The 23772-nt window shown below is 34.3% G+C and overlaps 1 protein-coding gene across 4 annotated transcripts in view; it reads left to right on the top strand.

Moving 5' to 3' along the window:
* Nucleotides 1-23772, top strand: part of tox (thymocyte selection-associated high mobility group box) — a 265803-nt gene that overhangs the window by 205756 nt on the left and 36275 nt on the right. For all 4 annotated transcript variants that reach the window (XM_051929067.1, XM_028803560.2, XM_051929068.1 and 1 more), the window contains one exon: nucleotides 15992-16252. In XM_051929067.1, coding sequence (XP_051785027.1) covers nucleotides 15992-16252 — 261 coding nt within the window. The remainder of the gene's footprint in view (nucleotides 1-15991; nucleotides 16253-23772) is intronic.

Raw genomic sequence — 23772 nt, 5'->3', positions numbered from 1 at the left:
CTTTGGTCTCATTGGCGTCTGTTCTGGTTTTAGGATGGCTCACAATTGTAAAAATTCAAAGTGCTATTGCTAAGTATGTATTGCCAAGTATATGGGCATGTGTCTAAGAGTTCTGTTTCCTTTGGCAGCTTGTCTGCTTATCTTTACTCACTACATTAACAGGATTGCTTTATTTCTCTCAGAAACATTGTGCCAGGCAGCAGTTCAGTACATGGCTCAGACAAATCCAGGCCAGCATTTTTCATTCATTGTTTATTTCTACACCCAGGAAATTGTGTGTCCAATGAAACAAGTATTGGGTAATATAAAAATATACTCAGCACTGTTTAGCTTAAGTTGATGGATTGCAGGTAATTAGTAATAGAAATATAGAGTCAAGAATGGCATGAATGTTAGCTCAAGTAAAGAACTGAAAAAGGGCCAAATAAATGGCCTAACGTGAGTTTCTGTTTTTTTTTTTTCTTTTCAAGACAGCTCTGAAATATTTCTGCTACAAAATAGGCACTGTCTCAATGAAAAAGTTTTATATGTATACTTGAAACAAATCAATATAAATATTTAATTCTGAAGTAGTAAAACAAAGAATACTCAATTCACAAAGTAGTATATATGCAACATTTAGCATTTTACTAAAATACCAGTTTTTTGTTTTTTTTTATCAGTCCCATTTTGGTAGAGTTTTCCCATGAAGAAAGTCAGTTGGCTTTATTTTTTTATTTGGCAGATAAATAAATGAGCACCAACAGAGAACAGCAACTAATATCAGGATTGTAGAGTCGATTTTAGTACAAGTTTGCTGTAGTAAAGTGCAGAATTAAAAACGTTTGCCTGTATAGTATGCATATATTCTGTTCTTTTATACTCTTGAAAGCTGTCTAATATTCAAAAATATTTTTGCTATCAAAAGAAGTGGAAACTGACAACTATGATTCTTTTAGCTTTAAATAATTTTTTTTCCTGTTTGAGGAAGGGATTTTTTTTACTGGTTTAAATTAATTAAGAGGCAAGTCTTTATTAAAGCATTCCATTGTGTTTTCCACATCACTTGACACACTAGATTATTTTTAAAATGCGCTTTAATGTAGAACAGCCTTAGGGTTTTGTAGTTTACCATTATTGATAAAAAAGGTAACTCATATAAAATTATGAGCAACCTTTTAATAACAAATAAAACATATGCAAATTAACCAACCTAGAACCAATTACGTATTAGTATGACTACGAGCCTTTAAAAGTTTTATGTACACAGAAGAATCATGGAATATTAGTTTGATTCTTGACCTTCTCACTGCATTTTTCCTCCTCTTCTTGTGCCTATATGGGTATCTGTAGGTACTCTGGTGTCAACCTACATCCCTTTCACAAGGATATGTAAGAAACATACAGTAAGAAAATTGACAAATGAAAGAAGACCATATAGTCCTTCGAGCTTCTTTGTTTAGCTGATGCTGTAGTTAAGCTCTTTCAATATCTCATCCTAACACTGGTTGTCAAGGTTTCTGCTTCAACTATACATCTCGATAGTTTGTTCCAGATTTCCACAATTCTTTGAGTAAATAAGTGCTTCTTGGTTTCAGTCCTAAATGCACTTCCAAATCATTTCCACTGGTGTCCTTAATTACTCGATTCACCAGTAAATTCAAAAAATTCTGCTAGATCTACTTTATCAAGGCCTTTGAGAATTTTGATGACCGGGATTAGGTCTCCATGTAGTCTCCTCTGCTAGAGGCTAAACAGGTTTTATTCCATGAATCTGTCAAAGTAAGACATTTACATAAGTCCAGGGATGTACTTGGTTGCTTTCCTCTCCACAGCATCAAATGCTGTCATGTCTTTCTTGTAGCGTAGTTAGATAGATAGATAGATAGATAGATAGATAGATAGATAGATAGATAGATAGATAGATAGATAGATAGATAGATAGATAGATAGATAGATAGATAGATAGATAGATAGATACCAGAGCTGCACACAGTTCTCCAGATAAGGTCTCACTATTGCATTGTATAGTCTGAGCATAATATCCCTTGATTTATATGTAACATGTTTTAGAGTACAGTAATCCCTCACTATATCGTGCTTCGACTTTCGCGGCTTCACTCTATCGCAGATTTTATATGTAAGCATATCTAAATATATAACGTGGATTTTTCACTGCTCCACGGGTTTCTGCGGACAATGGGTCTTTTTACTTCTGGTACATGCTTCCTCAGTTGGTTTTCCCAGTTGATTTCATACAAGGGATGCTATTGGCGGATGTCTGAGAAGCTACCCAATCAGAACACACAGTTAAGTTTCTGTGTGCTGATTGGCTCAGCAACAGAGCGCTGAATTTGATTCCGCTGCGTTAACCAGGAAGTCTCGTTTCGCTCATTCAGCATCAACGTGTTTCACTGTGTAAAGAGTCAACTTCTGTGCTCTTTTGTGTTTATCTATGTGCATAGTCAAGCCCTTCGTTATGGCTCCAAATCGATCTGCTACTGCTTCAGGGGCCGTGCCCAAGCGGTAACAGAAGATGCTAACGATTGCCGAAAAGGTAAAGTTTTGGATATGTTGAAGGAAGGGAACAGCTACCCTGCTACCCTGGGGTTCTGGAACGCAACCCCTGCGATTGAGGAGGGATCACTGTATAGCCTAAAATTTGATTTGCCTTTTTCATAAGCTTGTGCATGTTGCTTAGATGATGAAAATGCTGTGTCAGCATAAAGCCCTAAATTGTTTTCAGAGGTTCCTTCTTTTGGGACAGTATCTCCCAAATTGTATTTATAATGGATGTTCCTTTTGCCTGTGTTTAATACATTTTACTTTTCTCCATTAAACTGCTTTTTTAAAGTGTTTGCCCAGTTCTGAAGCTGGTCCAAGCCTTCTCAAATTGATTTTGCTGTCTCCTGTGTGTCTGCCATTCTACCAATTTTAGTATCATTTGCAAATTTCACAAGTTCAATAATTGTACACCGAAATCTATGTCATTAATATGAATCAGAAAAAGTAACGATCCCAGGATAGATGCTCAAGGGACTCCACTGGTGATCTCACTCCATGTGGAGTATTCTCCTACTATCTGTTGATTCTCAACAGTTGGTACAGTCAATTATTGGTTAATTTGGCAATACTTAAAATTAGCCTATGTGAAAATCTTTATGTATATGTACTAGAAGTTTGCAGAAATGAAAATGAACCCGTAAAACCCAATTTTTAAAATGGTATGGTACAAGCAATTCCTTACATTTGGTATCAGAAATAAATGGTAGTTTTCAAGCATGTCATGCTCGATTGTTTATTCACACAATAAGAACTCCAAGAGAGACCTTAAACCAAACCCACTTTATATTAATTACATCTATCTTGAGTCACGAATGGGGCTGCAATCTTCAAACAGGCATATTTATATTAACACCCTGGAGACTCCAAGGAGCACCCACCAAACCTCTGGTCCCACTCTAGTTAATGATTTGTGGTTTGTCATGTAGCAGAGAGGAGTGTGCATTTGCGGGTTGTGGAAAAATAGCAGTTTAAAGATGGGGTTTGGGGGGCGGTTATCCATTATTTGCTTCAGTACTGTTTGGTACAGGTTCTGAGGTCCAAAAGCCGGTATTGATACCAAAGTCAACATTTTCGTACTGAACCAAAACTAATGTGCTGAGATAGTCCTGCATCCCACCTGATTCCATGGTGATAAGATTAAAAAGTCGGAGGATACAGAGTGCTTAATAATATAGTCTAACATCTCACTTTGCACATCTAAGTATATCTGTGAGCAATAGTAAGAATCCAGATGGTCACATTGTTAAAAGAGAACAACATAAGCTGCAGGACATCCTAAGCTTTCTTGTCCTGCTGATAGTGCTACAAGTCAATCTCCTAATGCCATCCCCTTTGGGGTGTGTTTTGCTTATATACACTGAATATTGGGAAGAGTGAAGCCATAAGTTGTAACACACTTGTTTTTATGTAATGAAGCAATCATGCCTTTCACAAGTGGACTGAATTATAACAAGTCACTCGTTTATTAAGGAATAAATGAAGAGATCCTTCTTTCTCCCTGTATAAAGTACAAACCCTGCTCAGTCACCCTGAATACTTAATATATTTATTTAAATTTCAACCCTGTGATAGAAACTAATACTAAATAAAAATCCCTCAACAAATAGCAACCTCTTAATGTATACAATGATTTCCATTATAAATGACCTACAGCTTTGGATAGTTACAAAAATCGGTCTGATAACTGTTTTGAAGTGGCCATTGAAAGCAGTTCATACAATTTCAAATGTTCATGAATGGTTGTGTATAGTAACAGCTTTAAATGATTTACTGTGTAGGTTTATGTACTGTATATGTGTATTTTAATACATTTGTGACAGATTTACATCTGAATATCAGTTGCCATTTCAAATGCCTCCTCTGCCACAATATTACTTAAAATCTGCAGCCATGATCAGAATGGATGAGGGTTGACACTTTTTAAAATTTTCAAACAAAAATCAATGATGGCCTAGCCTATTTATAACATAGTGTAGGAGTATAAGTACACAGAGAGGAAAGTAATTTCTGAATTTCTGAAGAGGTGAGGGCACACTTTTTTTTTCAAGTTCCAGTTGATCAATACTCCCATACCATCTCATACACACACCCACACACACACTCACACACATACAGTTTGGATATCTTTTATATATTTTTCTTTAACTTTCACTGCAATGTTGTAAATTATCTTGGCAATCAAAATACTTTATAAGAGAGTTGCCAAATTGATTTCTTTTGGCCTATGCCCGAAGAAAATGACCAGCAAACCACAGTCTCTGTGTTCAGGCCTTGGGATAACACTCAGAAGTGTTCAGTGTCAAGTGATGACAGGGAAGGCTAAATGGGAGGGCTTCTCAAACACATCAGTCTCTTATTCCTCAGGAATACTGGCACCCTTCCAGTCTTGACTCCTAAGATAACATAAGCAGCAGCTGGTAAGTAACATTAACAAACAGAGCCCAAGGGTTGCTTGTGTTCTTACTACCCGTTTGCCAACTGCTGTGTGCTGAAACAGCTGTAAGTGAAGGAGCCATAAGACTCCACAAATGCTAGATAATGATTGGCTCATTTAATGATTTGCTTGATGTTCTAAGCAAGTGAATATAGTATATTCTCTTAAACCCTTAATAAGCCAAAATAACTAAAACCTCTAAAACTATTAAACAATACAATATATTGCTTGGAAACTGAATCCAAGAAGTGCAAATCTCTGGCAGATGGCGAGAGATGACTACATAATATATCATATAAATGAATTAGGTGCAATGTGAACAACGTGCACCATTTATATATTCTTTCTTTATCTTTCAGTGAATTTATAAAAAATATTTTAGGATGTTACTTTTTTAATATGAGCAGCATACAGTATCCTACTGTATTAATGGGTTATCCCATGAGTTCTAATGTATGTTCATTTTAAAAATAGTACTCTGCTAATGTTAGTAGTTGCTGTGAGAGACTTTGACTAGACATTAAACTAGTAAATTTGGCCTAAGAATATGACTTCTACAATGGGCTGTTTCCAAAAATATTCACATAACTTACTTGCTGAATGGGTTTAACAGCATAAGCTATATTATGTAGAATGTTATGTAGTATTTGGCATCATTTCTAACAACAACAAATTTTTAAGTGGTGTTATTTTTTTCATTCTTATACATGAATCTGATTGTGTTCACTTATATTCAGTTCATGTTCATTAAGAGCAAAGGACAATTTCAACAGCAGTTGTCCCATGACAGAGACCAACCCTGGAAGTGACATCAGTACAGATACATAATAGGGCACACTTCAACACTGACATACTATTCAATCTTCATGTTTTTGGAAGAAATTGCATTGCTTTTACGTAAACTGAGGCCTTATCAATCTGAAGGAACAGTGTTAACCGTATCTTCTATGGCACTATGCTGACCAGTGTTAACAACAAGAGACAATGAAATTAACTTTGCATATTGTACAACACAGTCATAAGTGATAGCAATGCACAGTGCTGCAGTATGTTGTGATAAATTCTTGAGAGATCACTTTATTTTGTATCAGAAGCAGACTTGCATCTCTAATTAATTACAAGTGGAAATAAAATGTGTTAGTGTTTAGTGACTCACTTTTCTAAATTCTTAGGTGGTCACTTAATTCTCAGATGTGATGCAAACTAATTGCAAACAGAACTAAGCTGTGCTAGTTTAGTATTTTGGTAAATCATTAGTAACTTCCTAGGCAATCACTTCATTTCTATTTTTTTTTTAGTTTTTGAGTGTTCTCTTTACTGCACAATACTTACTTTCTGTTTCGCAATAGAATGTAGCAGATGTTGGCAGAAAGAATTATATCTGTGAATTTTTACCTTTCCTGAGTTCCAATTTACATGGGATACTCCATGAGTCTCTAAAAGATATAAAAAGTGCAATAAGAGTATTTTTAAGTTCATTTAGCAATAAAACAAATATATTAGGTAATTTGTAACTTTGCAGTCAAACCACTAAGATTTAGTTAAGTAAGAAGATAACAATAATTTGCTTCCGATTTTAAAAAGTTGCTTGGAATGAAGCCTGCCACCAACATACCTGTCCAAAAATTCAGTTGGAGGGTCAAAAGAGAGTCATATCTTGTTTGGTGACCTTTACAATTGACATTATTAATTTTCATTGGCTGTGACAGTACTTTTAAACAAATACAGCATATTCTCCTGGAACTGTGTTTGTTTCTTACAAACATAAAAAAAAAATTTTTTCCAACTAAAAATTATAAATGAAGCATTATTTGAGTCGATGAAAATTGTAACCGTGCCTCTTTTTCAAATTTCTTACAAAGACTTAATATACAGTATAAGCTCTGAATGCAAAGCATACATGTGAGGAGGCCCATTTGCTTTTTGTAATTTATACTTAAAAATAGAATTTAGGGCGGACATCCATTTTCTCGACCAGATTCTTCCAGTTTAGAACCAGAAACTCTCAGAGCAGTACAAGGGTCACAACAGGGACCAATAGTGAAGCATTAGTGGTTGTACTTTTATCACATTGTTATTAAAAAGTACCTGTGCATCATATATATATATATATATTCACTTTTTTATTCAGAGAGACAACCCTTTTATACCATCCTTCTTCATTTTTTCATGTATGAGTTTGTCGTTGAAGAAAGTATACTATACAGCATGTGTAAGAGAAAAGTACGGGTTATTTTACATATCATTGAAAAGTTTAAGAAAGATAAATTCAACTTCATTTGAAAAACATCTTGATATTAATAGACAATAATGGAGAGAAAACAGGAAGGTACAGTCAGATACTCATCTGTGGCAAGATGTGGGCAGGACAGTTACCAACTTAGTGCTAGACTTATTTCATCCTTTTTTCATCACCTAAGGAAATTGTCCAGACACAGTAATGCATCATTTTCTCAGTGCATGCCAAAAACAAAAAGAAAAAGAAACTATCAAGAAAAACCCTGGTAATCCATCCGGGTCGTCTTTGGCCTTGGTGCTCAGCGAACTGTCTTCTCTGCTGATATGTATCAATTTATGGCAAAGTGACATAATTAAAGTGTTTAAAATTACAAAGAGAATCAGTACAGAGGATCCTCAGTAGTTACTTTAAAGTGTATTTTTTTAGCAAGAACACAGGGACATAGCTGGAAAGCTAAGGGAAGAAAGAAGCATGGACACATAGAAGAAATCAAAAAATAATGTGGTAGAATGTAAGACTTTAGGAACCTTCAGATACTGACTTGATGTTGTTTTGAGCTAGAGGATAGGATGGGCTGGATGTGCTTATTGGGTGGAATGGCCTATTTTAGTCACAGTTGTTTTAGCCAAGTACTTTTCTTGCACCATGCACAAGCATCTCTTTATCAGGTATATCAGTCTCAGTCTGCTTGTAAATGTGCTTTACACTTTTGCAGGCTGCAGTGCTTTAGACTTTGTCATATACTGTAAGTCTCTGAACCAGTCACTGTATGTATTTGAACAGTGCTGACCCATTCTATGCTAAGTAGTCCAAGTCCATATTTTTATTATTGTACGTCTTTATTATTATGCAATACAAAACAGTTTTCTTGAATGTTGACGAGAAGTAGCCTGTAGCAAGTTTGTTTTATTGATTAATTGGATACAAATAAACATATCTACAGTAAATAATAGATAGACCAGAGTGGTCCAAGTTCATTCCTGGAGTGCTACAGTTTTTGCAGGTTTTAATTCTAATCTTTTTCTCAATTAGTCACAATTTTCATCTTTTAATTGACTTATTTACCCTTCATTTTAATTGACTTGTTTTTTAAGGTTCAGTCCTCTGAAAGCTTTATTTTTTCCTTCAACAGCATCCAAACAGAAATATGAAGTGAGCCAATAGATGACCAGCTAACTCATAGCTTCAAACTCCAACCATTTTCACTCCAACCACTTTTTTTTAATAAGAAGACAATTCTTGTTTTTAATTAAACCTGTTACTTAATTCCTTGACGTGTTGGTCATCCCATTTTACCACTGCAGGCATTTACAAAACTGTTGAGTTTCTTTTTATTAAGTATTCCACCAAAATGTTTTGTGGACCTGAGCAGATCAACATTACTGAGGCCTTTACCTTTCTTTATTTTTAGATATTGTATGTTTCACACAGGTTATAGGTCATTTGTTGGCTTGCTTTCTATCTCATTATTATTTGGCTGCTTATTATGGGTTCTTGGTCATAAAGAGCAAGTCAATTAAATTCAAAACAGTTAATTAACAGCAAAAACTGGTCACTAATTAAGAAAAGGGTTAGAATGAAATCCTACAGCCAGAGTAGCAATCTAGTACCAGAGCTTAATACCCCTGGGCTAGACATTTACTGGAAATTAGGTCTGTTCCATTTGAAATGTGGTTTTTAAACTACTGCAGCAAAATAGCTTAAATAAAATGAATAAACTATAATCTAAATACAGAACTTTTAACTGTCATTAGTCAGGAAAAATTTCCTAATGTAACTTCTGGCCAGCTGTTATCTTTATGACAGATTTGTTAATCAATAAGCACACTTTTTAAAATTTATGCTTAATGCTTAAACTGTTAATAGCTTTAAAAAAAGAAGTCTCCAAACATTAAAGTATTCTTAATTGAGCACAATACAGTACATACATACAAATACAGCATTGAATATTTTATCAGTATATCAGTGTGGTGCAGAAGAAACTTTAAATCAGAAGAATGCTGATTCATCTACTTACTTATTTTTACTAGCTTTAAGTTTTACTCTTCTGGCTTAGCTCTCTTTCTCAGGGGTGGGGGTTGATTCGTTTTCGATCTTATGTTTGTAAAAATTGATTTATTTGTATGGAATGTTGTGTGATTTAGTTCATGGAGGTTTTTATATTGTTTGTTGTTGCTGAGTGGTTGTCCTAATTGGGTATTATTCTATCAGAAACGTTGTTTTGTCCATTCACCATGAAAACATGAGATTAAATATTTTTCTTGGCCATTACTACAAACCACATAATGTATGTAACGTATACAAAATACATCATTTTTGGGGAAAGTATTCCTTTAAATCCAAGCTCACCATTTTAAAAATTCCCTGCAGGATCACTTCTGGGTCAAAGTTGTAAACCATCTCTGGTGTTTGACCTGTCCTTGAGAACTCCCGTGTTCATTCCCTTCAAGCTCCCCCTTGCAGCTCCAGTTTTCAACATATGCAGAAAGTCATGTTTAGGGCAAAATGCCTCGCCACTGCCTAATAATATTCCCAGAATAGTTATTGCCATAGCTTCTTGGATTATTTGGCATCACTGCCCAGACATGCTAAAGTTAGCATTCTTTTGAAGAAATGATCTAATAATGTGTACTTGCAGTTTCCACTTTACCTGATTTTACAAAGTAATCAAATGAATAAAAGTTAAACAGGAAATACATAACCTGGGTAACCTGCCTAAAATAGAACTTAAAACTTATCAATATGACTTGGCTGGTTGAGTTAAAAGAACATTTATGTTGCCCAGAATGATACAGTTGTCAGTTTTCTCCGGTAGGGTCATGCGTGGTGTCATCACAGCAGTCCTCATTACAACTGGTTTTTTTCTAAGCTTTTCTATGGAACTACACCCAAGTGTGGATGTAGACAGTACAGAGAAACCACTTGAATAGTGCATTAGAAGGGAAGGGCAAAGTAGGGGTATAAATTTAACACAATTTAAACAATAAAGTTAAAGTAAGTAAGTAAACGTATTTATTTTCTTATAAATACTGTATAAAGAGAAAGTATTGTGATGAGCTTAAAATTTCCATTTTTGAGAGTGATGTCCATCTGTGTGGGTGTGTGTGTCTGTATGTTAGGATATGACTCTGTGGACATGACAACTCAGAAACAAACTACTCAGTCAGAACAAGACTTGGCACAGTTATTAGCATTATAAAATGCTAAACGTTTGTTGATTTTGAAAAAGCTGACCCAGTAGATTTTTCTTTGCATTTTTTCACACAGTGCTCTGCAATATTTTAATTTTAAAATCGTAGCTTAATGTAGGGGAAGTAATATGCTGATCACATCAGATTCTTCAGTAAAAAGATGAATCTTCATCCTGTATTTGAAAATTACAGTAAAAGTTTAAAGGGAGGGCTAGAAAACACTGAATAGCTATAGCTCCTTCTGTCACTTCATTTATATTGTACTAAACACTTTATTCCACACACTGTTTAAAGAAAAGCAAAGCCTATTTAGAGTTAATTTTCATTCTAATTTCATAGTCCTGGAGTAATAAAAACTAAAAACTACTATATTAGGTAGCACAGTTAGCCTGACAACTCTGGAGCGGTCTATCTAGCAATTTTAGGGAAGCCTTAATAAATCAAGGCTGAAATCCCATCATTTTACCTTAACATACAACTGTTAACACTCCTGATGTGAATTTTTTCATATTGCATTTGAAATAATTAAATCATTTTTTATGATTACCTGTTACAAAGTCTTTCCATTTCTTTTTGATTTTGTTTTGTCCTGTGGTGATCAAGTTATGCCTTCTAACTTTCTCACTGGACCTTAGAACAAATATTTTACTATGATAGATAGATACCACACCAGACCTTCATCATATTCCACTTGATGGCCATTTTATTTTATTTTAATTTGCCATTCTGCCCATGATGTTAGAAAAACTGGAAACTGTCTATGTAAGATAAAATATACACTGCCTGGCCAAAAAAAAAAGTCGCCACCAAAAAAAAAGGTCACACACTCTAATATTTCGTTGGACCGCCTTTAGCTTTGATTACGGCACACATTCTCTGTGGCATGATTTCGATAAGCTTCTGCAATGTTACAAGATTTAGTTCCATCCAGTGTTGCATTAATTTTTCACCAAGATCTTGCATTGATGATGGTAGAGTCTGACCACTGCGCAAAGCCTTCTCCAGCACATCCCAAAGATTCTCAATGGGGTTAAGGTCTGGACTCTGTGGTGCCCAATCCATGTGTGAAAATGATGTCTCATGCTCCCTGAACCACTCTTTCACAATTTGAGCCTGATGAATCCTGGCATTGTCATCTTGGAATATGCCCGTGCCATCAGGCTACACAGCTGTCCAGTCCCAATCCCTTGAGTTCCCTTTGCATTGTGCGTGTGGAAATGCTCTTACTTTCACTATTAAACATAGACCTGAGTTCTACTGTTGTTTTTCTTCGATTTGATTTCACCAAATGTTTAAGTGATCGCCGATCACGATCATTGAGGATTTTTTTCCGGCCACATTTCTTCCTCGAAGACGATGGGTCCCCACTATCCTTCCAGTTTTTAATAATGCGTTGGACAGTTCTTAACCCAATTTTAGTAGTTTCTGCAATCTCCTTAGATGTTTTCTCTGCTTGATGCATGCCAATGATTTGACCCTTCTCAAACAGACTAACATCTTTTCCATGACCACGAGATGTGTCTTTCGACATGGTTGTTTAAGAAATGAGAAGCAACTCATTGCACCAGTTGGGGTTAAATAACTTGTTGCCAGCTGAAAGATAATCGCCCATGCAGTAATTATCTAATAGGAGGCTCATACCTATTTGCTTAGTTAAATCCAGGTGGCGACTTTTTTTTTGGCCAGGCAGTATATCTTTTTCTACTTTGCTAGCTGACTTTAGCGTAATATAGTCTCACATTACCATACAGAATTTGTATTAATATTTATAACCTAATAGCATAATTTTAAGAAAAATAAACATTTGTCAATCTGTGTGTAGTTTTTCTTGTTTTAAATGTGTACTATTTTGAGTTTTATGTGAAGTTATTTATTATTAAATGTATACAGTGCTTATAAATGGAAGTGTGCAATATACATGTAAATTATTGTTTAGAACCATATAGAATATTACCAGAGTTGGTAATGGTAATTATTTGCAAGAAATTTTGAAATGGCAAGTCACTAATGTCAATAAGGAAATAGCTGATCCTTTTGACCCATGGGTCCACTGGGGATTTAATCAATTATGTAAATTGTAATTTTTAAAATAAACTTAAAATACATTAAAACTCTCATTTATTGCTATGGTGTTAACAGTGTATTGTATATTGGGTTTGGTTTTCAAAAATGTTTGCCCTTACAAGCCTATCATGTCTTTTTGGTTGATCAGAATGAAGCCCAAAGAGTTATTGCACAAACAACAGGTGTAAAGATATTTTGGCATAGCAACACTAGCCCTGATAATTGTTCTAATGATCTCATTAGTCAAAAAATTAGAAAGCCACCAACATCTAAGGATCTATCAACATAGAAGTGGATTGTAAGGACATGCTGGAGAATCAAGTGTCTAAGAGAAAGCATAAGTAGATAGAAAAGAAGAGGGTCATGCTCTGAACTTTGAGGCATTGAAGAGGTCCTTTACTAGCCAAAATCTCAATCAAATAAGACTGAATGCGTCAGGTTCTGATAACCCAGAAGTAGTAAATCCTGCTCAATCCAGCATGATGTGCTTCAGTGGGATGTAGTCAGCAATGTTTAAATGTAGCATTGTGGCAGAGAAGAACAAGCACAGACAAAGTTCCAACATCAGCCCTTAGATAAAGGCTTTTCACTGAATATGAGAGACTAATTTTACTATTTTATTGGGGTTATCATTCCTACATTTAATATACTGTATGTGGGGAGAGTAATCTTGTTTAGAAAATCCTATACTTTTAATTGATATTTTGAAAACTTCAGTATTTGGACTGGACTTCATGTACTGCCAGATTTATAAGATCATGCTGAACTTTGGCCTTTCATGTTGCTTTAAAGGACCATTTCTAAGAAAAACTGAAATTAACCTTTTCAGACTTGCTTAATGAATTTTGGTAAAGTTGTGTTGTGAATGGTAAATGGCATTTGTAGTTTGACAATTTAGTATTTTTTCTAATTTTGAATAAATAAGATACCGTATTCCATTTTTGTCTAAAATATTACTCAGCAGCACTTTTAGACAAATATGTTTGATCAGATGGCTTTTCCTGTAATTACAAAAGTGAACTTATTAGTACATATTGTTTAAATTATCCAATCATTTCAGTAAGATGGTGGCAACCAAAATGAATTATTTAGATATATAAGTGAACAGTATGTATTCTCATTTAAAGCTGATTTAAAATGAAAAGGTTTATTATTAATAATAGACTTCTTATTAGTACAGAATGCATTTGCTTTTTAAAGTAAAATCACATACACTTCTTAAAATACTTGCACCCAAACTTGCAGTTGAATAAAAGTATGATAATCTGAAAGTGTGCGCATACACACTTGATTTACCAAAAAAAAAAAATAGTCCTGCTCAGTTCAACAATTTTAATTTGCCATATTATTCCTTAAATGATTCATTTGAGTAATTCTATGACACAGACAGCATTTTCATGCTCAATATGCCCTAAAGCTTTCTAATAAGATTAATAACATATGGCCTTTCCAAAACAATACACTTAAGTGAGATTTTTCCCCTTGTAAAATGCAAGTTTTTCAAATTTGTATATGCCATCATTTAAATCATTATCACAGAACACTTTAGCATAAGCACACAGGTTTTATGTTTTTCGTTTTGGTTTGGTTTGTTTTTACAGGAAATGTGTGGTAACTACTTTCGGTAAGGAATGTGATAGTTAAAAGAAAAAGATGTACAGTGCTTCATTAAAAGATGTGGATTCTGTTTTCAGTTAAATTGATCATTCATACAGAGTTTTCAAAAAAGAACTCCTATTATTATGAATAGAGTTGGTTTTGCACAGGATAATGGTAAAAAGTACAACTTGTCAAAAAGCAATACAAAAATTTGATTTTACATTCTTCCTTTAGGACTAGACAAAACATTGAAACCTGAGAGCACAGATATTGTAGAATAAACTGCAAATGAAGTAAAAAGGATTGAGTTATTCTTCAACTAAATATGGTGCCAAATATGAAAATCCTTTGTAACATTAATAGCATTTGGTTCTTGTTTGAGTTAATTCAGGCTAGTAACAATATTAATAAAATTTTCAAACATGACTTTTTCATGTTGTGGCAGTCCAGTTGCTTACTACATTTCTGGGTCTTCGTTTATTGTATTCTGTGTTTTTACTGTATTTTACCCTGGGTTCATTCTTGTTCTACAGAAACATCTGTGGAAAACAACTATCTGTAATTTTTATTAAAAGCATGGCTGCTTCCTTTTGCTTGACCCTGTATTGTTATGCATGAATCCAGAATATAAATGGATGTTTAGATATGAGATATTTCCATGTTTATAGACATGTGATGTGGTATTTACACCAGGAATCTGATGTGATCATGACCAAAGTCATATCTGGTTTTGTGGCTCACATGAGGTTAATGGTGATGGAGATATACAAAGTGTGTCAAAAGTTTCTTTGCTCTGAATGGAAGTAGGATAAAGGATGGAGTTGAAGTAGTTAAAATGAACGATCAGGACTAACAGCTACTATTAGCGTTTTAAGTAGTCTCCATACAACATGTAGACAAGCGTCTGCTGTCCTTTGTCTTTTTGATATCCAGTAACTTGTCCAGTGTTAAAGCAGTTGACTCTCCTGACCTTAATATGTGTGCGCACCTTATTCAGTTGCCTTGTTAATTAGCTGCTACATTCTGTTATGATATATGAAAATCAAGATATATTTCTGAAGAGTTGTGTTTGTCTTTTACATTACATTCATGTTTATGATGAAACTGATGTTCTGCCAAACTCACCCGGCTTTAAAGTGGTAGTACCATTTTGCAACATGTCCCTTCACAATTTACGATACAAACAGTTCAAGGTAATGATATGGGTGGTGCAGATATGGGTTCACCGCCCTTCCTGCTTGTGTAAATGGACATTTCAATCACCCTATATTGAGAAAATCTCTTTTTTACGTACATATTCATAATGAGGCCTTTTGCACTCAATATTCGGTGCAAGTTGGCTTGGCATGATATATTGACTGTGGAGTAAAGAACGCCAGCTCTCCAGTACTGTGATTGTGTATTTTGTGGTATTGTTGTATATCATAAGTGTAGTGATGCGGTATAGGCTCTTTCTGGTGACATTCTTTTCCTGGGTCTCATTTTCTGCAATGTGTGAGGGAACTGGGTGTTACCTTGGACATTCTGTATCTTGCAAGACCTCTTTTTTTGCTAGTACTGCTGGAGGTGATCTTTCTTAAGCACCTATTCATTTTCTTGCATATAATATTTAATATAGCTGTGCATAGACCCAAAAATGACTCTTAAATCTATAGATGAAATGCTAACTGACTCTCACCCCATTCTTAATTTTATGAATTATAGCAATTCATATAATCTCCTTTACAGCATATTAGCATCTGTGAAATAAGCAAGAAGTCTTTCATGAATGCATTTGTTAAACTGAAAGTAATTCATTGCAAATTGAGGAAGGCATGAGGTTGCAAAAATTGTTTTTAGATATTGTTTTTTGTGACATTACTGAAGCTTTAAATGTCATGATTTGTTGTCAGCTATATAACTGCTTCCGTTTATTTTTAGATGCAAGAGATGGGCAACACAGAGTCATCACGGTATAATGCTCATCCTCCGATGGAAGCCTTGAGACCAAGAGTCCAGTCAGTGATGATGCAGCATGGTCAGCTGACAACTATCAACCAGTCTCAACTTAGTGCACAACTTGGGCTAAACATGGGAGGAAACAATGTTCCTCACAGTTCTCCTTCTCCACCAGGAAGCAAGTCTGCCACACCTTCTCCTTCCAGCTCTGTTCATGAAGACGAAGCTGACGAAACATCAAAGGTATTAAGATCTGTATGACTTTACCTTTATTGAAGATGAAATTTTTAAGTACTATAATACCATTGTGAATATAGTCGCATCTTCACTGATATAATACACATCAGAGTCTTCAAATATGCATTAGAAATCCTGTCTGAATAATGATGGATACATTGTGTTTCTTCTTTTAATTTCTAATTCAATCCCTGCTTTCAGAGCGAGAATATTTTCAATAAAGGCTGCATCAAGATTTCTTTCAATGCTCAGTGATGTGCCAGACCATCACTTTTCATTTCTGCACAATTTTGTGACCTGAGCTTTATAGATTCTGTTTATGATTAGTGTTGCACAGATTTCCAAAGATACTCAAATGCTTTAATATAACATTCTCTTGAAAGATAAATATACTGTAATACTGCTACAGATTTGTTATTTGTTCACTGCAGCAGTTTCTCCTTGATAATCTCAGTTCTGTTGATGTGAAAAATAACACAAGTTGACTAATAAAGATCAAATTCAGCAGTTTATGTTAAGAATATCTTACTTACACCACAAATAATAAACATAGCATGACTTTATCCACTAGTATTTTTTATATTTTATATTTCATATAATATTAGAAACTGAATGTTTTCTAAAATATGACATACTTTAATAATGCACAGTTTATGTTATCTATTGTTATAAGAATAATGCTTCAATCCTCATATATAGTTACATTTATTAATGCTGTATTACTGCATCCTTGGATTTTTTTTTAAATTTAAAAATAGTTTTATCTATCTAAATTACAAAGTGAATTGTTTGATTTTTATTCTATGACCAATAAAAATCTAAGGATTATATTTTAATTGTACGTATACATGTTCAGTTGAAAGCTTGATAAATGTATTCCTTATGTTAGGCAAGATTGTAACCAAAAATATTTATAATGTAATTAACCAATAATAAGTGATTTGTCCCTTTTATTCCCAGGGGTCAGCAGGCTGAAAACAGCATGTTAAAATGATGTTTTGTTTCAGCTTGTGGTGAACCTCAGTTCATTTGCACTTTGGCTTTCTGAGTAAATTGGCACAGAAAGAACTTGAGCTTAAGTTCTCATTTGTCAAGCAAACCACCCTAGTCATTTGGCTCCGTGTTATTTGGCTGAGATTTGCCAATTCTTTATATTGCATTTGGTTATGAGTTTAGTGTGGTGAGCTACTTGTTGTAACTAATGTATTCTTTGATCTGGGATGTGATAACTGAAGGGGATTTCATACCTTGCTTCTGAAGTCCATTGTGCGCACACACCATAAAATTAGTCCTCACTATACCATTTATTTGCATGTCTAAAATAGTGTTAATATACTGGGGTTAATATACTTCATTAAACCTGCATTTTGTGCACCACATGTATGCTAAGATATTATGATTTTAGAAGAAGATATTGTTAAATAAGTTTATATATTCTTTACCATTTCTTGTTTTAAATGTAGTATATGATATTTAAAATTCTGAAGAGCTTCCTAATCAGATGTTTTGTTCAGTACACATGAAAACTGTACAGGCTACAAAAAATAAAATGTACAGGTCTGTAAATTGTTACTGCTTTAATACAAATGTAAAAGTGGAAACACTCTCATAATTATAGGGTGATAACAGATTTCTGTGTCATTGAGGATTCCAGCTGCTCACATTCCTCAGTGAAAAAAGTAGGGAAACCTCAACCTCTGAGCTCTGTTTGGAAGCTTTGTTCTATGCCTTGTATCTATTTAATATTTTGCTAAGAAACAGGTGAATAATAAAAACTGTTAGTTGTGCTTTTTAGAGATTATCCCTCTTCTTTCTATAGTATTTTTTTCTATAGTATGTCTTGCTTTTTTCCCTTTTAATGATGGATATAAACCATAAGTCTGTCAAAATACATGAACTTTAATACGTGTGTAATTTGGTAGTTCATTAAGCTATATATATATTTTTAATGTGATTTGTCATGAAGCAGTATTTTTTTTTGTTCAGTTTTCTGACGCCTTAGTCTCTGAAAACATGCAGAGCAATACTGTGTGGATACCTGAGGGTATTTCCAGCTGTACATCTGCCAGCACAAATGTGCTTGTATAGTATTGCATTCTTGTTTGTAAATTAATCTGTCCATCTTTATAAAGTCTGCATTCAGTTTGTTTGGAAATGCAACACAGTGCACTGGAAAGGAGTCATGAGATAAAAGTATGCAAAACACTGATCCTATCTCCTGTGTGGTAAGTGATGAGAGATTTTCATGGACAATTTTATTAGAAGATCATATTTACAGTTTTTCATTATTTACAACAGTCACTACGAAATTGATTTTCTTAAATTGTGCCAAGTTGCAGTTCAGAATATGGTAGAAAGAGAACAAATGAAGATAGCATTAGTAATTTTTACTGTTTCTTGATGGTAGACATTTATTCAAGCCCATTGTATGATGAAGCAGTTATCAGCATCATTATTTGCAGCAATATTAAATCAACATTGAATGAATCAGCTTTGAATCCTCTGTATACCACCACTGGTGCTGTCTTCTGTAATAATACAGAGACTTGCAGTAATGTCTGTGAACCTCAAATGATTTCCAAGGTCAATGGACTCAGTTATTCAACAAGCCATCCAGTATATAAATGTGGCACTAAATATCTATTTGTAAAACCACAGCAAGCCAGGAAACACAAAATCATGAGAGCAGAGGAAGTGGTAGTTATCAGAGAGGAAGTGTAGATAATAGATGGGATAGGAGTATATCAACCAGCATTGATAAAAGGTCAACATTAAAAAAAACAAATAAATATTTGCTTACTTACTTTAACTTTACTTTTATGTAGGTGAAGTGGTGGCTCTGAGGCTAGGGATCTGTGCTGGCAATCAGAAGGTTGCCGGTTTGAATCCCATAAAAACACCAAAAGTGACTCTACTCTGTTGGGCCCTTGAGCAAGGCCATTAACCTGCAATTGCTCCGTCCTGGGTATGATGTTAATCTGCATCCAGACCTGCATGAAAAACCTGGGGGTTAGTGGCAGAATTGGCACTCCAGCCACCATAAAAAACCCCACACTGTTCCATTCCATCTGAACTTGTGTGGTGCTGAGGTGTCACCCATTGCATGGCTGCACTCAGGTCCTAATCTGGGATCCTGAGTTGATTTGTCATGTGGTGAGTGCAGCAATGTGCTGTATCAGCGCACGCTCCTAACCTCTCTCTTACTTTAACCCTTAATACAAATATTCCCATGCTACTCCAAGTAATTCAGCTTGTTTCTAATATTGCTGTTTAATATTAACTGAGTGGTCCTCCCTGCGTGGAGTTTGCATGTTCTCCCCATGTCTGTGTGGGTTTCCTCTGGGCGCTCCGGTTTCCTCCCACAGTCCAAAGACATGCAGGTTAGGTGCATTGGTGATTCTAAATTGTCCCTAGTGTATGTGCAGGTGTGTGTGTGTGTGCACCCTGCGGTGGGCTGGAGCCCTGCCCGGGATTGGTTCCTGCCTTGTGCCCTGTGTTGGCTGGGATTGGCTCCAGTGACCCCCGTGACCCTGTAGTTAGGATATAGCAGGTTGGATAATGGATGGATGGATGGATATTAACTGAGTATACTGTTTAAATTCACCTGTTATTCATAAAAGTACTACAGGTCTCTATAGTATTAAGGCTGAAGGCACTGGTGAGTGCTCAAATGTTGCATGTTGATTAACACCTGCACATAAGAACTTCACTGTAATCTGCACATGTGACAATAATAACCCTATAAATCGTGTAAACCTATAGGCTACAGGGTTGATAGATGCTGAGAAACAAAGAAAAAGAAATAGTTTTTAATGTGCCTGGAATGGAAAGAGCAGTATGATGGAGTCAGTGTTAAATCAGTGGAGTAGTGATAAACAGATGTTTTTAATAATGGATAGTAAATGATGAAATGATTGTTGAGAAAGTGTAACGTGGTGGAAAACACTATGATCGTATACCTGAGGGACAGAAGGACTCCAAAGAAATACTAACACATTGCTGAAGCTATCTTAAGCAGAAGGAAATGGCACCAGCACAATCATCGATACATGTTAATGACTTAGTAATGAAATGAAGCAGTCATTGCATTATCTGTTTTTTGTATTTTGTAGGCTAATATTTATGTTATTGTGAAGGAATACAGGTTAATTGGCGATTCTAAGTTAACCTTGTGGATGTTTGCGCGTGAGTGGGCTATTGACTGGGTTGGCCTTGCTGCTTTGCTTCTGGGGCTGCTAGGAGAGACTGTAGTTCCTCACAATCCTAAGTGGATTAAGTGGGTCCAGAAAACAAATTCTTCATTAGTCAATGTTTATTTATCATGCTGACAACATGTTTATTTATTCTGCATAATCCATGATGTGTGTGGCTTGACTGGATTTTAGTAGAATGTTAAAGGTAACTTTATAGTATGTCTATAATATCACAAATTAAAAGATGAAAGAAAAGAAATTGGTATGTTTCATCATGTATTTACATATTTGTTGAAGTCAATCTTTTTGGTTTCCTTGTTTGTACTTATAAACTCTACAAATAAAATCTGAAGAACTGTTGTTTGTCGGTAAGATGCATATGGAAAATTTTACCAAAAGGTCTATTTTAATTTAGCCACTCTGGGCAGTATAATAGAAATTTACGCAAAGATCTAGTTATATTTGCTAAATCCGTATGACGTAAGCAATTGAACTTATTTTGTTTTGTATTTATCAGTTCTATTCCCTAATTGGAATGCTGATTATAGTCAGACAGTTTTTTTAAGTTAGAAGCCTCTATGGGTGTATATAAGCACATGTATATGAATATTTTGCAACAGACATTGTAATCTTAGCCTTATTACTTGTGCCAGGCTTCATATGTTTCCTATCAGGTGTAATATAAATAAAGAAAAATAATTTTAAATAATTATTCATGCTTGTTGAGCAAAATATGATTTTGTCAAGCTTATCTCTTATTCCAAAATCTCCATAAACCTCATTTTAAAATACAATACACATTAAGGTTCAAGGGAAGATATACTTTTGTTTAATATTATAAATATCTGGTATTTAACTAAAGCGCTGCTATGTCAGATACACATTTACCATATATTTGAAATATAGAAAACATGTTTGGTGTTTATCTGAAAAATCAAAGCAATCATTAAAGCTGCTGTATCCTATAATCATAACCAATTTTACAATAAAAATTGAAATATTTGATGTCTGCTTATTATTTCCTTCTGTGGGCCAGCTCCAGATGAAAGCAAATCTTTGTGATAGACAGATTTCTCGTCCCTGTCAGCTTGATTCAAAACAGATGGGTAATTGACAGTGATTTAAGCCATTCAGTACAGGATGCAGTTAAACTTCTGGTGCTCACAATAGGGAATATTTATAGTGCTCATCTGAATTTTGTTTTTAAAAAAGTAAATGTCCTTAAAGTCTTTTATTATTTTACCTGTCATTGTGGTTGCCTTTGCTGTAGAATATCATACTTACTCATTTAAAAACATGCAATGCCCTTTTCACATAGACTTGCATAATGTGTTTACAATATTTAAATTATTGAAATACTGTTAAAACTCTAATAAACAATATGTGAGTTTAACATATACATTAAAACATTTAAAAGCACACAGCTACAGTATGTTTTGATTCTGATTTACTTGTTATGAAGGGGTCATGTTTTTATCTGTAAAGTTCACGCTTGCTTTGCTATTTAATTACTTTTTCTTTATAATGTTACAAAAACTACACTTGGTTTATACCACTATATCAGATTGTCACCCTGACAAAATGAATAAATACAAAAACTGTAAACTATTGCAGGATTTATATAGTACTAGTGTAGATTGTTTACACTCAATGTGATTTGATTCTTTCAAGTCTGAAATAATAATCTTTGATTAAAAAGAAAATATTTAATTCTCTTACACATACAATTAATGTTTATCATTTTGGAGGTTCTTAATTCCCTGTGTTATTTTACTTTTTGATTTTTAGTGTTTCAAAATATAATATTTTGTTAGAACAAGAGGAATGCTTGGAGGTGTAATGCCATCAATGATGCCTTACAGTAATGACTTAAATAGGTCAGACCGACTATAAATGGTACAAAAATGTCTAGACAGCGCCATAACCAAGTCATTGTACTCTTGCTCTGGGTATTAGCTTTGACATTTTTCTCAGGTACCTAAAGTTAAAAATGTGAGCAAATAGGTAGAAGACCAATAAATAATTATCTTTATTAGGATTCACTGTAGAAAAAAGGCAAGTCACAATGTATATTTTTTAAAAGTCACTTGCAGTATTATAGAATTATGCTAAGGTGACTGTTATTGTCTTTTTAAGTGGCAGGTTTCAAGATTATAGTATGAGGATTTCATAAACTTATGATGCATCTGTGAACAAACTTAAACACAGTAACTGAATGCTTTGTAGACATACAATAGGTCCTTAAGTAATTATATTACTATATTATATTACTCAGAATGAATTAATTTAACTTTCAGGCTCCTTCAAAAGAACATTTTATGAAGTGTAATTTGTTGTTTGGAACAGTATACGGAGTATTAATGTGTATAGACACCTGCAACTCTGAATATTTTTCAGTTCACTTAGTAAAACAGTTTAATATTTCAGTATTAAATCATTCAGCCACTAAAATATATACAGCCCAAATGATGCATCTACCCCTTGAGTCAATAATTTTAAACAATAATTTACATGTTTATTCACTAGCATTTTGTATCCTACAGTAGCTGTTGCTAAATAGCTTACTGATTTCTACAAATTTAAGCTCCAGATTTCCATTTGAGTACAACAAATTTCTTATAAATATTGAACGACACTGTTTGCAAGACTGAAAAGCAGAAGATCAACTGAAAATATTAGGTTTTCTACAAAGAATGAATTCTCCGGCACTTTTATTTTTTTACAGCGGTTGGATCAAAATTAGTCTGATTAGTCAGGAAAATTTTGGTGTCTTCAAGGAACATAGTATTAGCTTGACTTTTTTTTTTTAAACAAGCACATTAATTATCTCACCATTCAGTTTTCTGAAGAGTTAGTAAAGCCTGGAAAGTAAGTCTGTAATTATTGTGTAGAACACTAAGCTGTTAAGTGGGTGTACATTTAACAAGAATAAGTCAAACTGAGTTAAATTTATAAGAAGCAAATTTTAAAATGTATACAGGTGGTTATTGTGACATGATAGCTTTATCTTCCAGGCAAAGTCCTTCCGTTTTTAAAAAGACAAATTTAATATATAACTATAACATTAAAATCTTTTGAGCACAAATTGAGTACAATTGAGCCAGAAACAATTCTGGAGGAGTTTTTTGGAAGCAGCACCTTGGTACAAAAATGCATTGCATAAGTAGAAGCAGTGTAGAGGAGAGCAATAAGTTACATTTCTGGAACAAAAAGTATAGTACATGTATTACTGTGACAGGATGAAGGAAATCTAACGTGTTTGCTCTTAAATAAAAATGAGTACTTTGCATACTTTGTATTGTATTATATACCTAATCCAGATGTGGAAGAAAC

This window comes from Erpetoichthys calabaricus, chromosome 6, assembly GCF_900747795.2.
Source record: "Erpetoichthys calabaricus chromosome 6, fErpCal1.3, whole genome shotgun sequence".
In the NCBI taxonomy this organism is placed as follows: Eukaryota; Metazoa; Chordata; class Cladistia; order Polypteriformes; family Polypteridae; genus Erpetoichthys; species Erpetoichthys calabaricus.
Note: the sequence above shows the minus strand (reverse complement) of the source record. Positions and strands in the feature narration are given on the sequence as shown.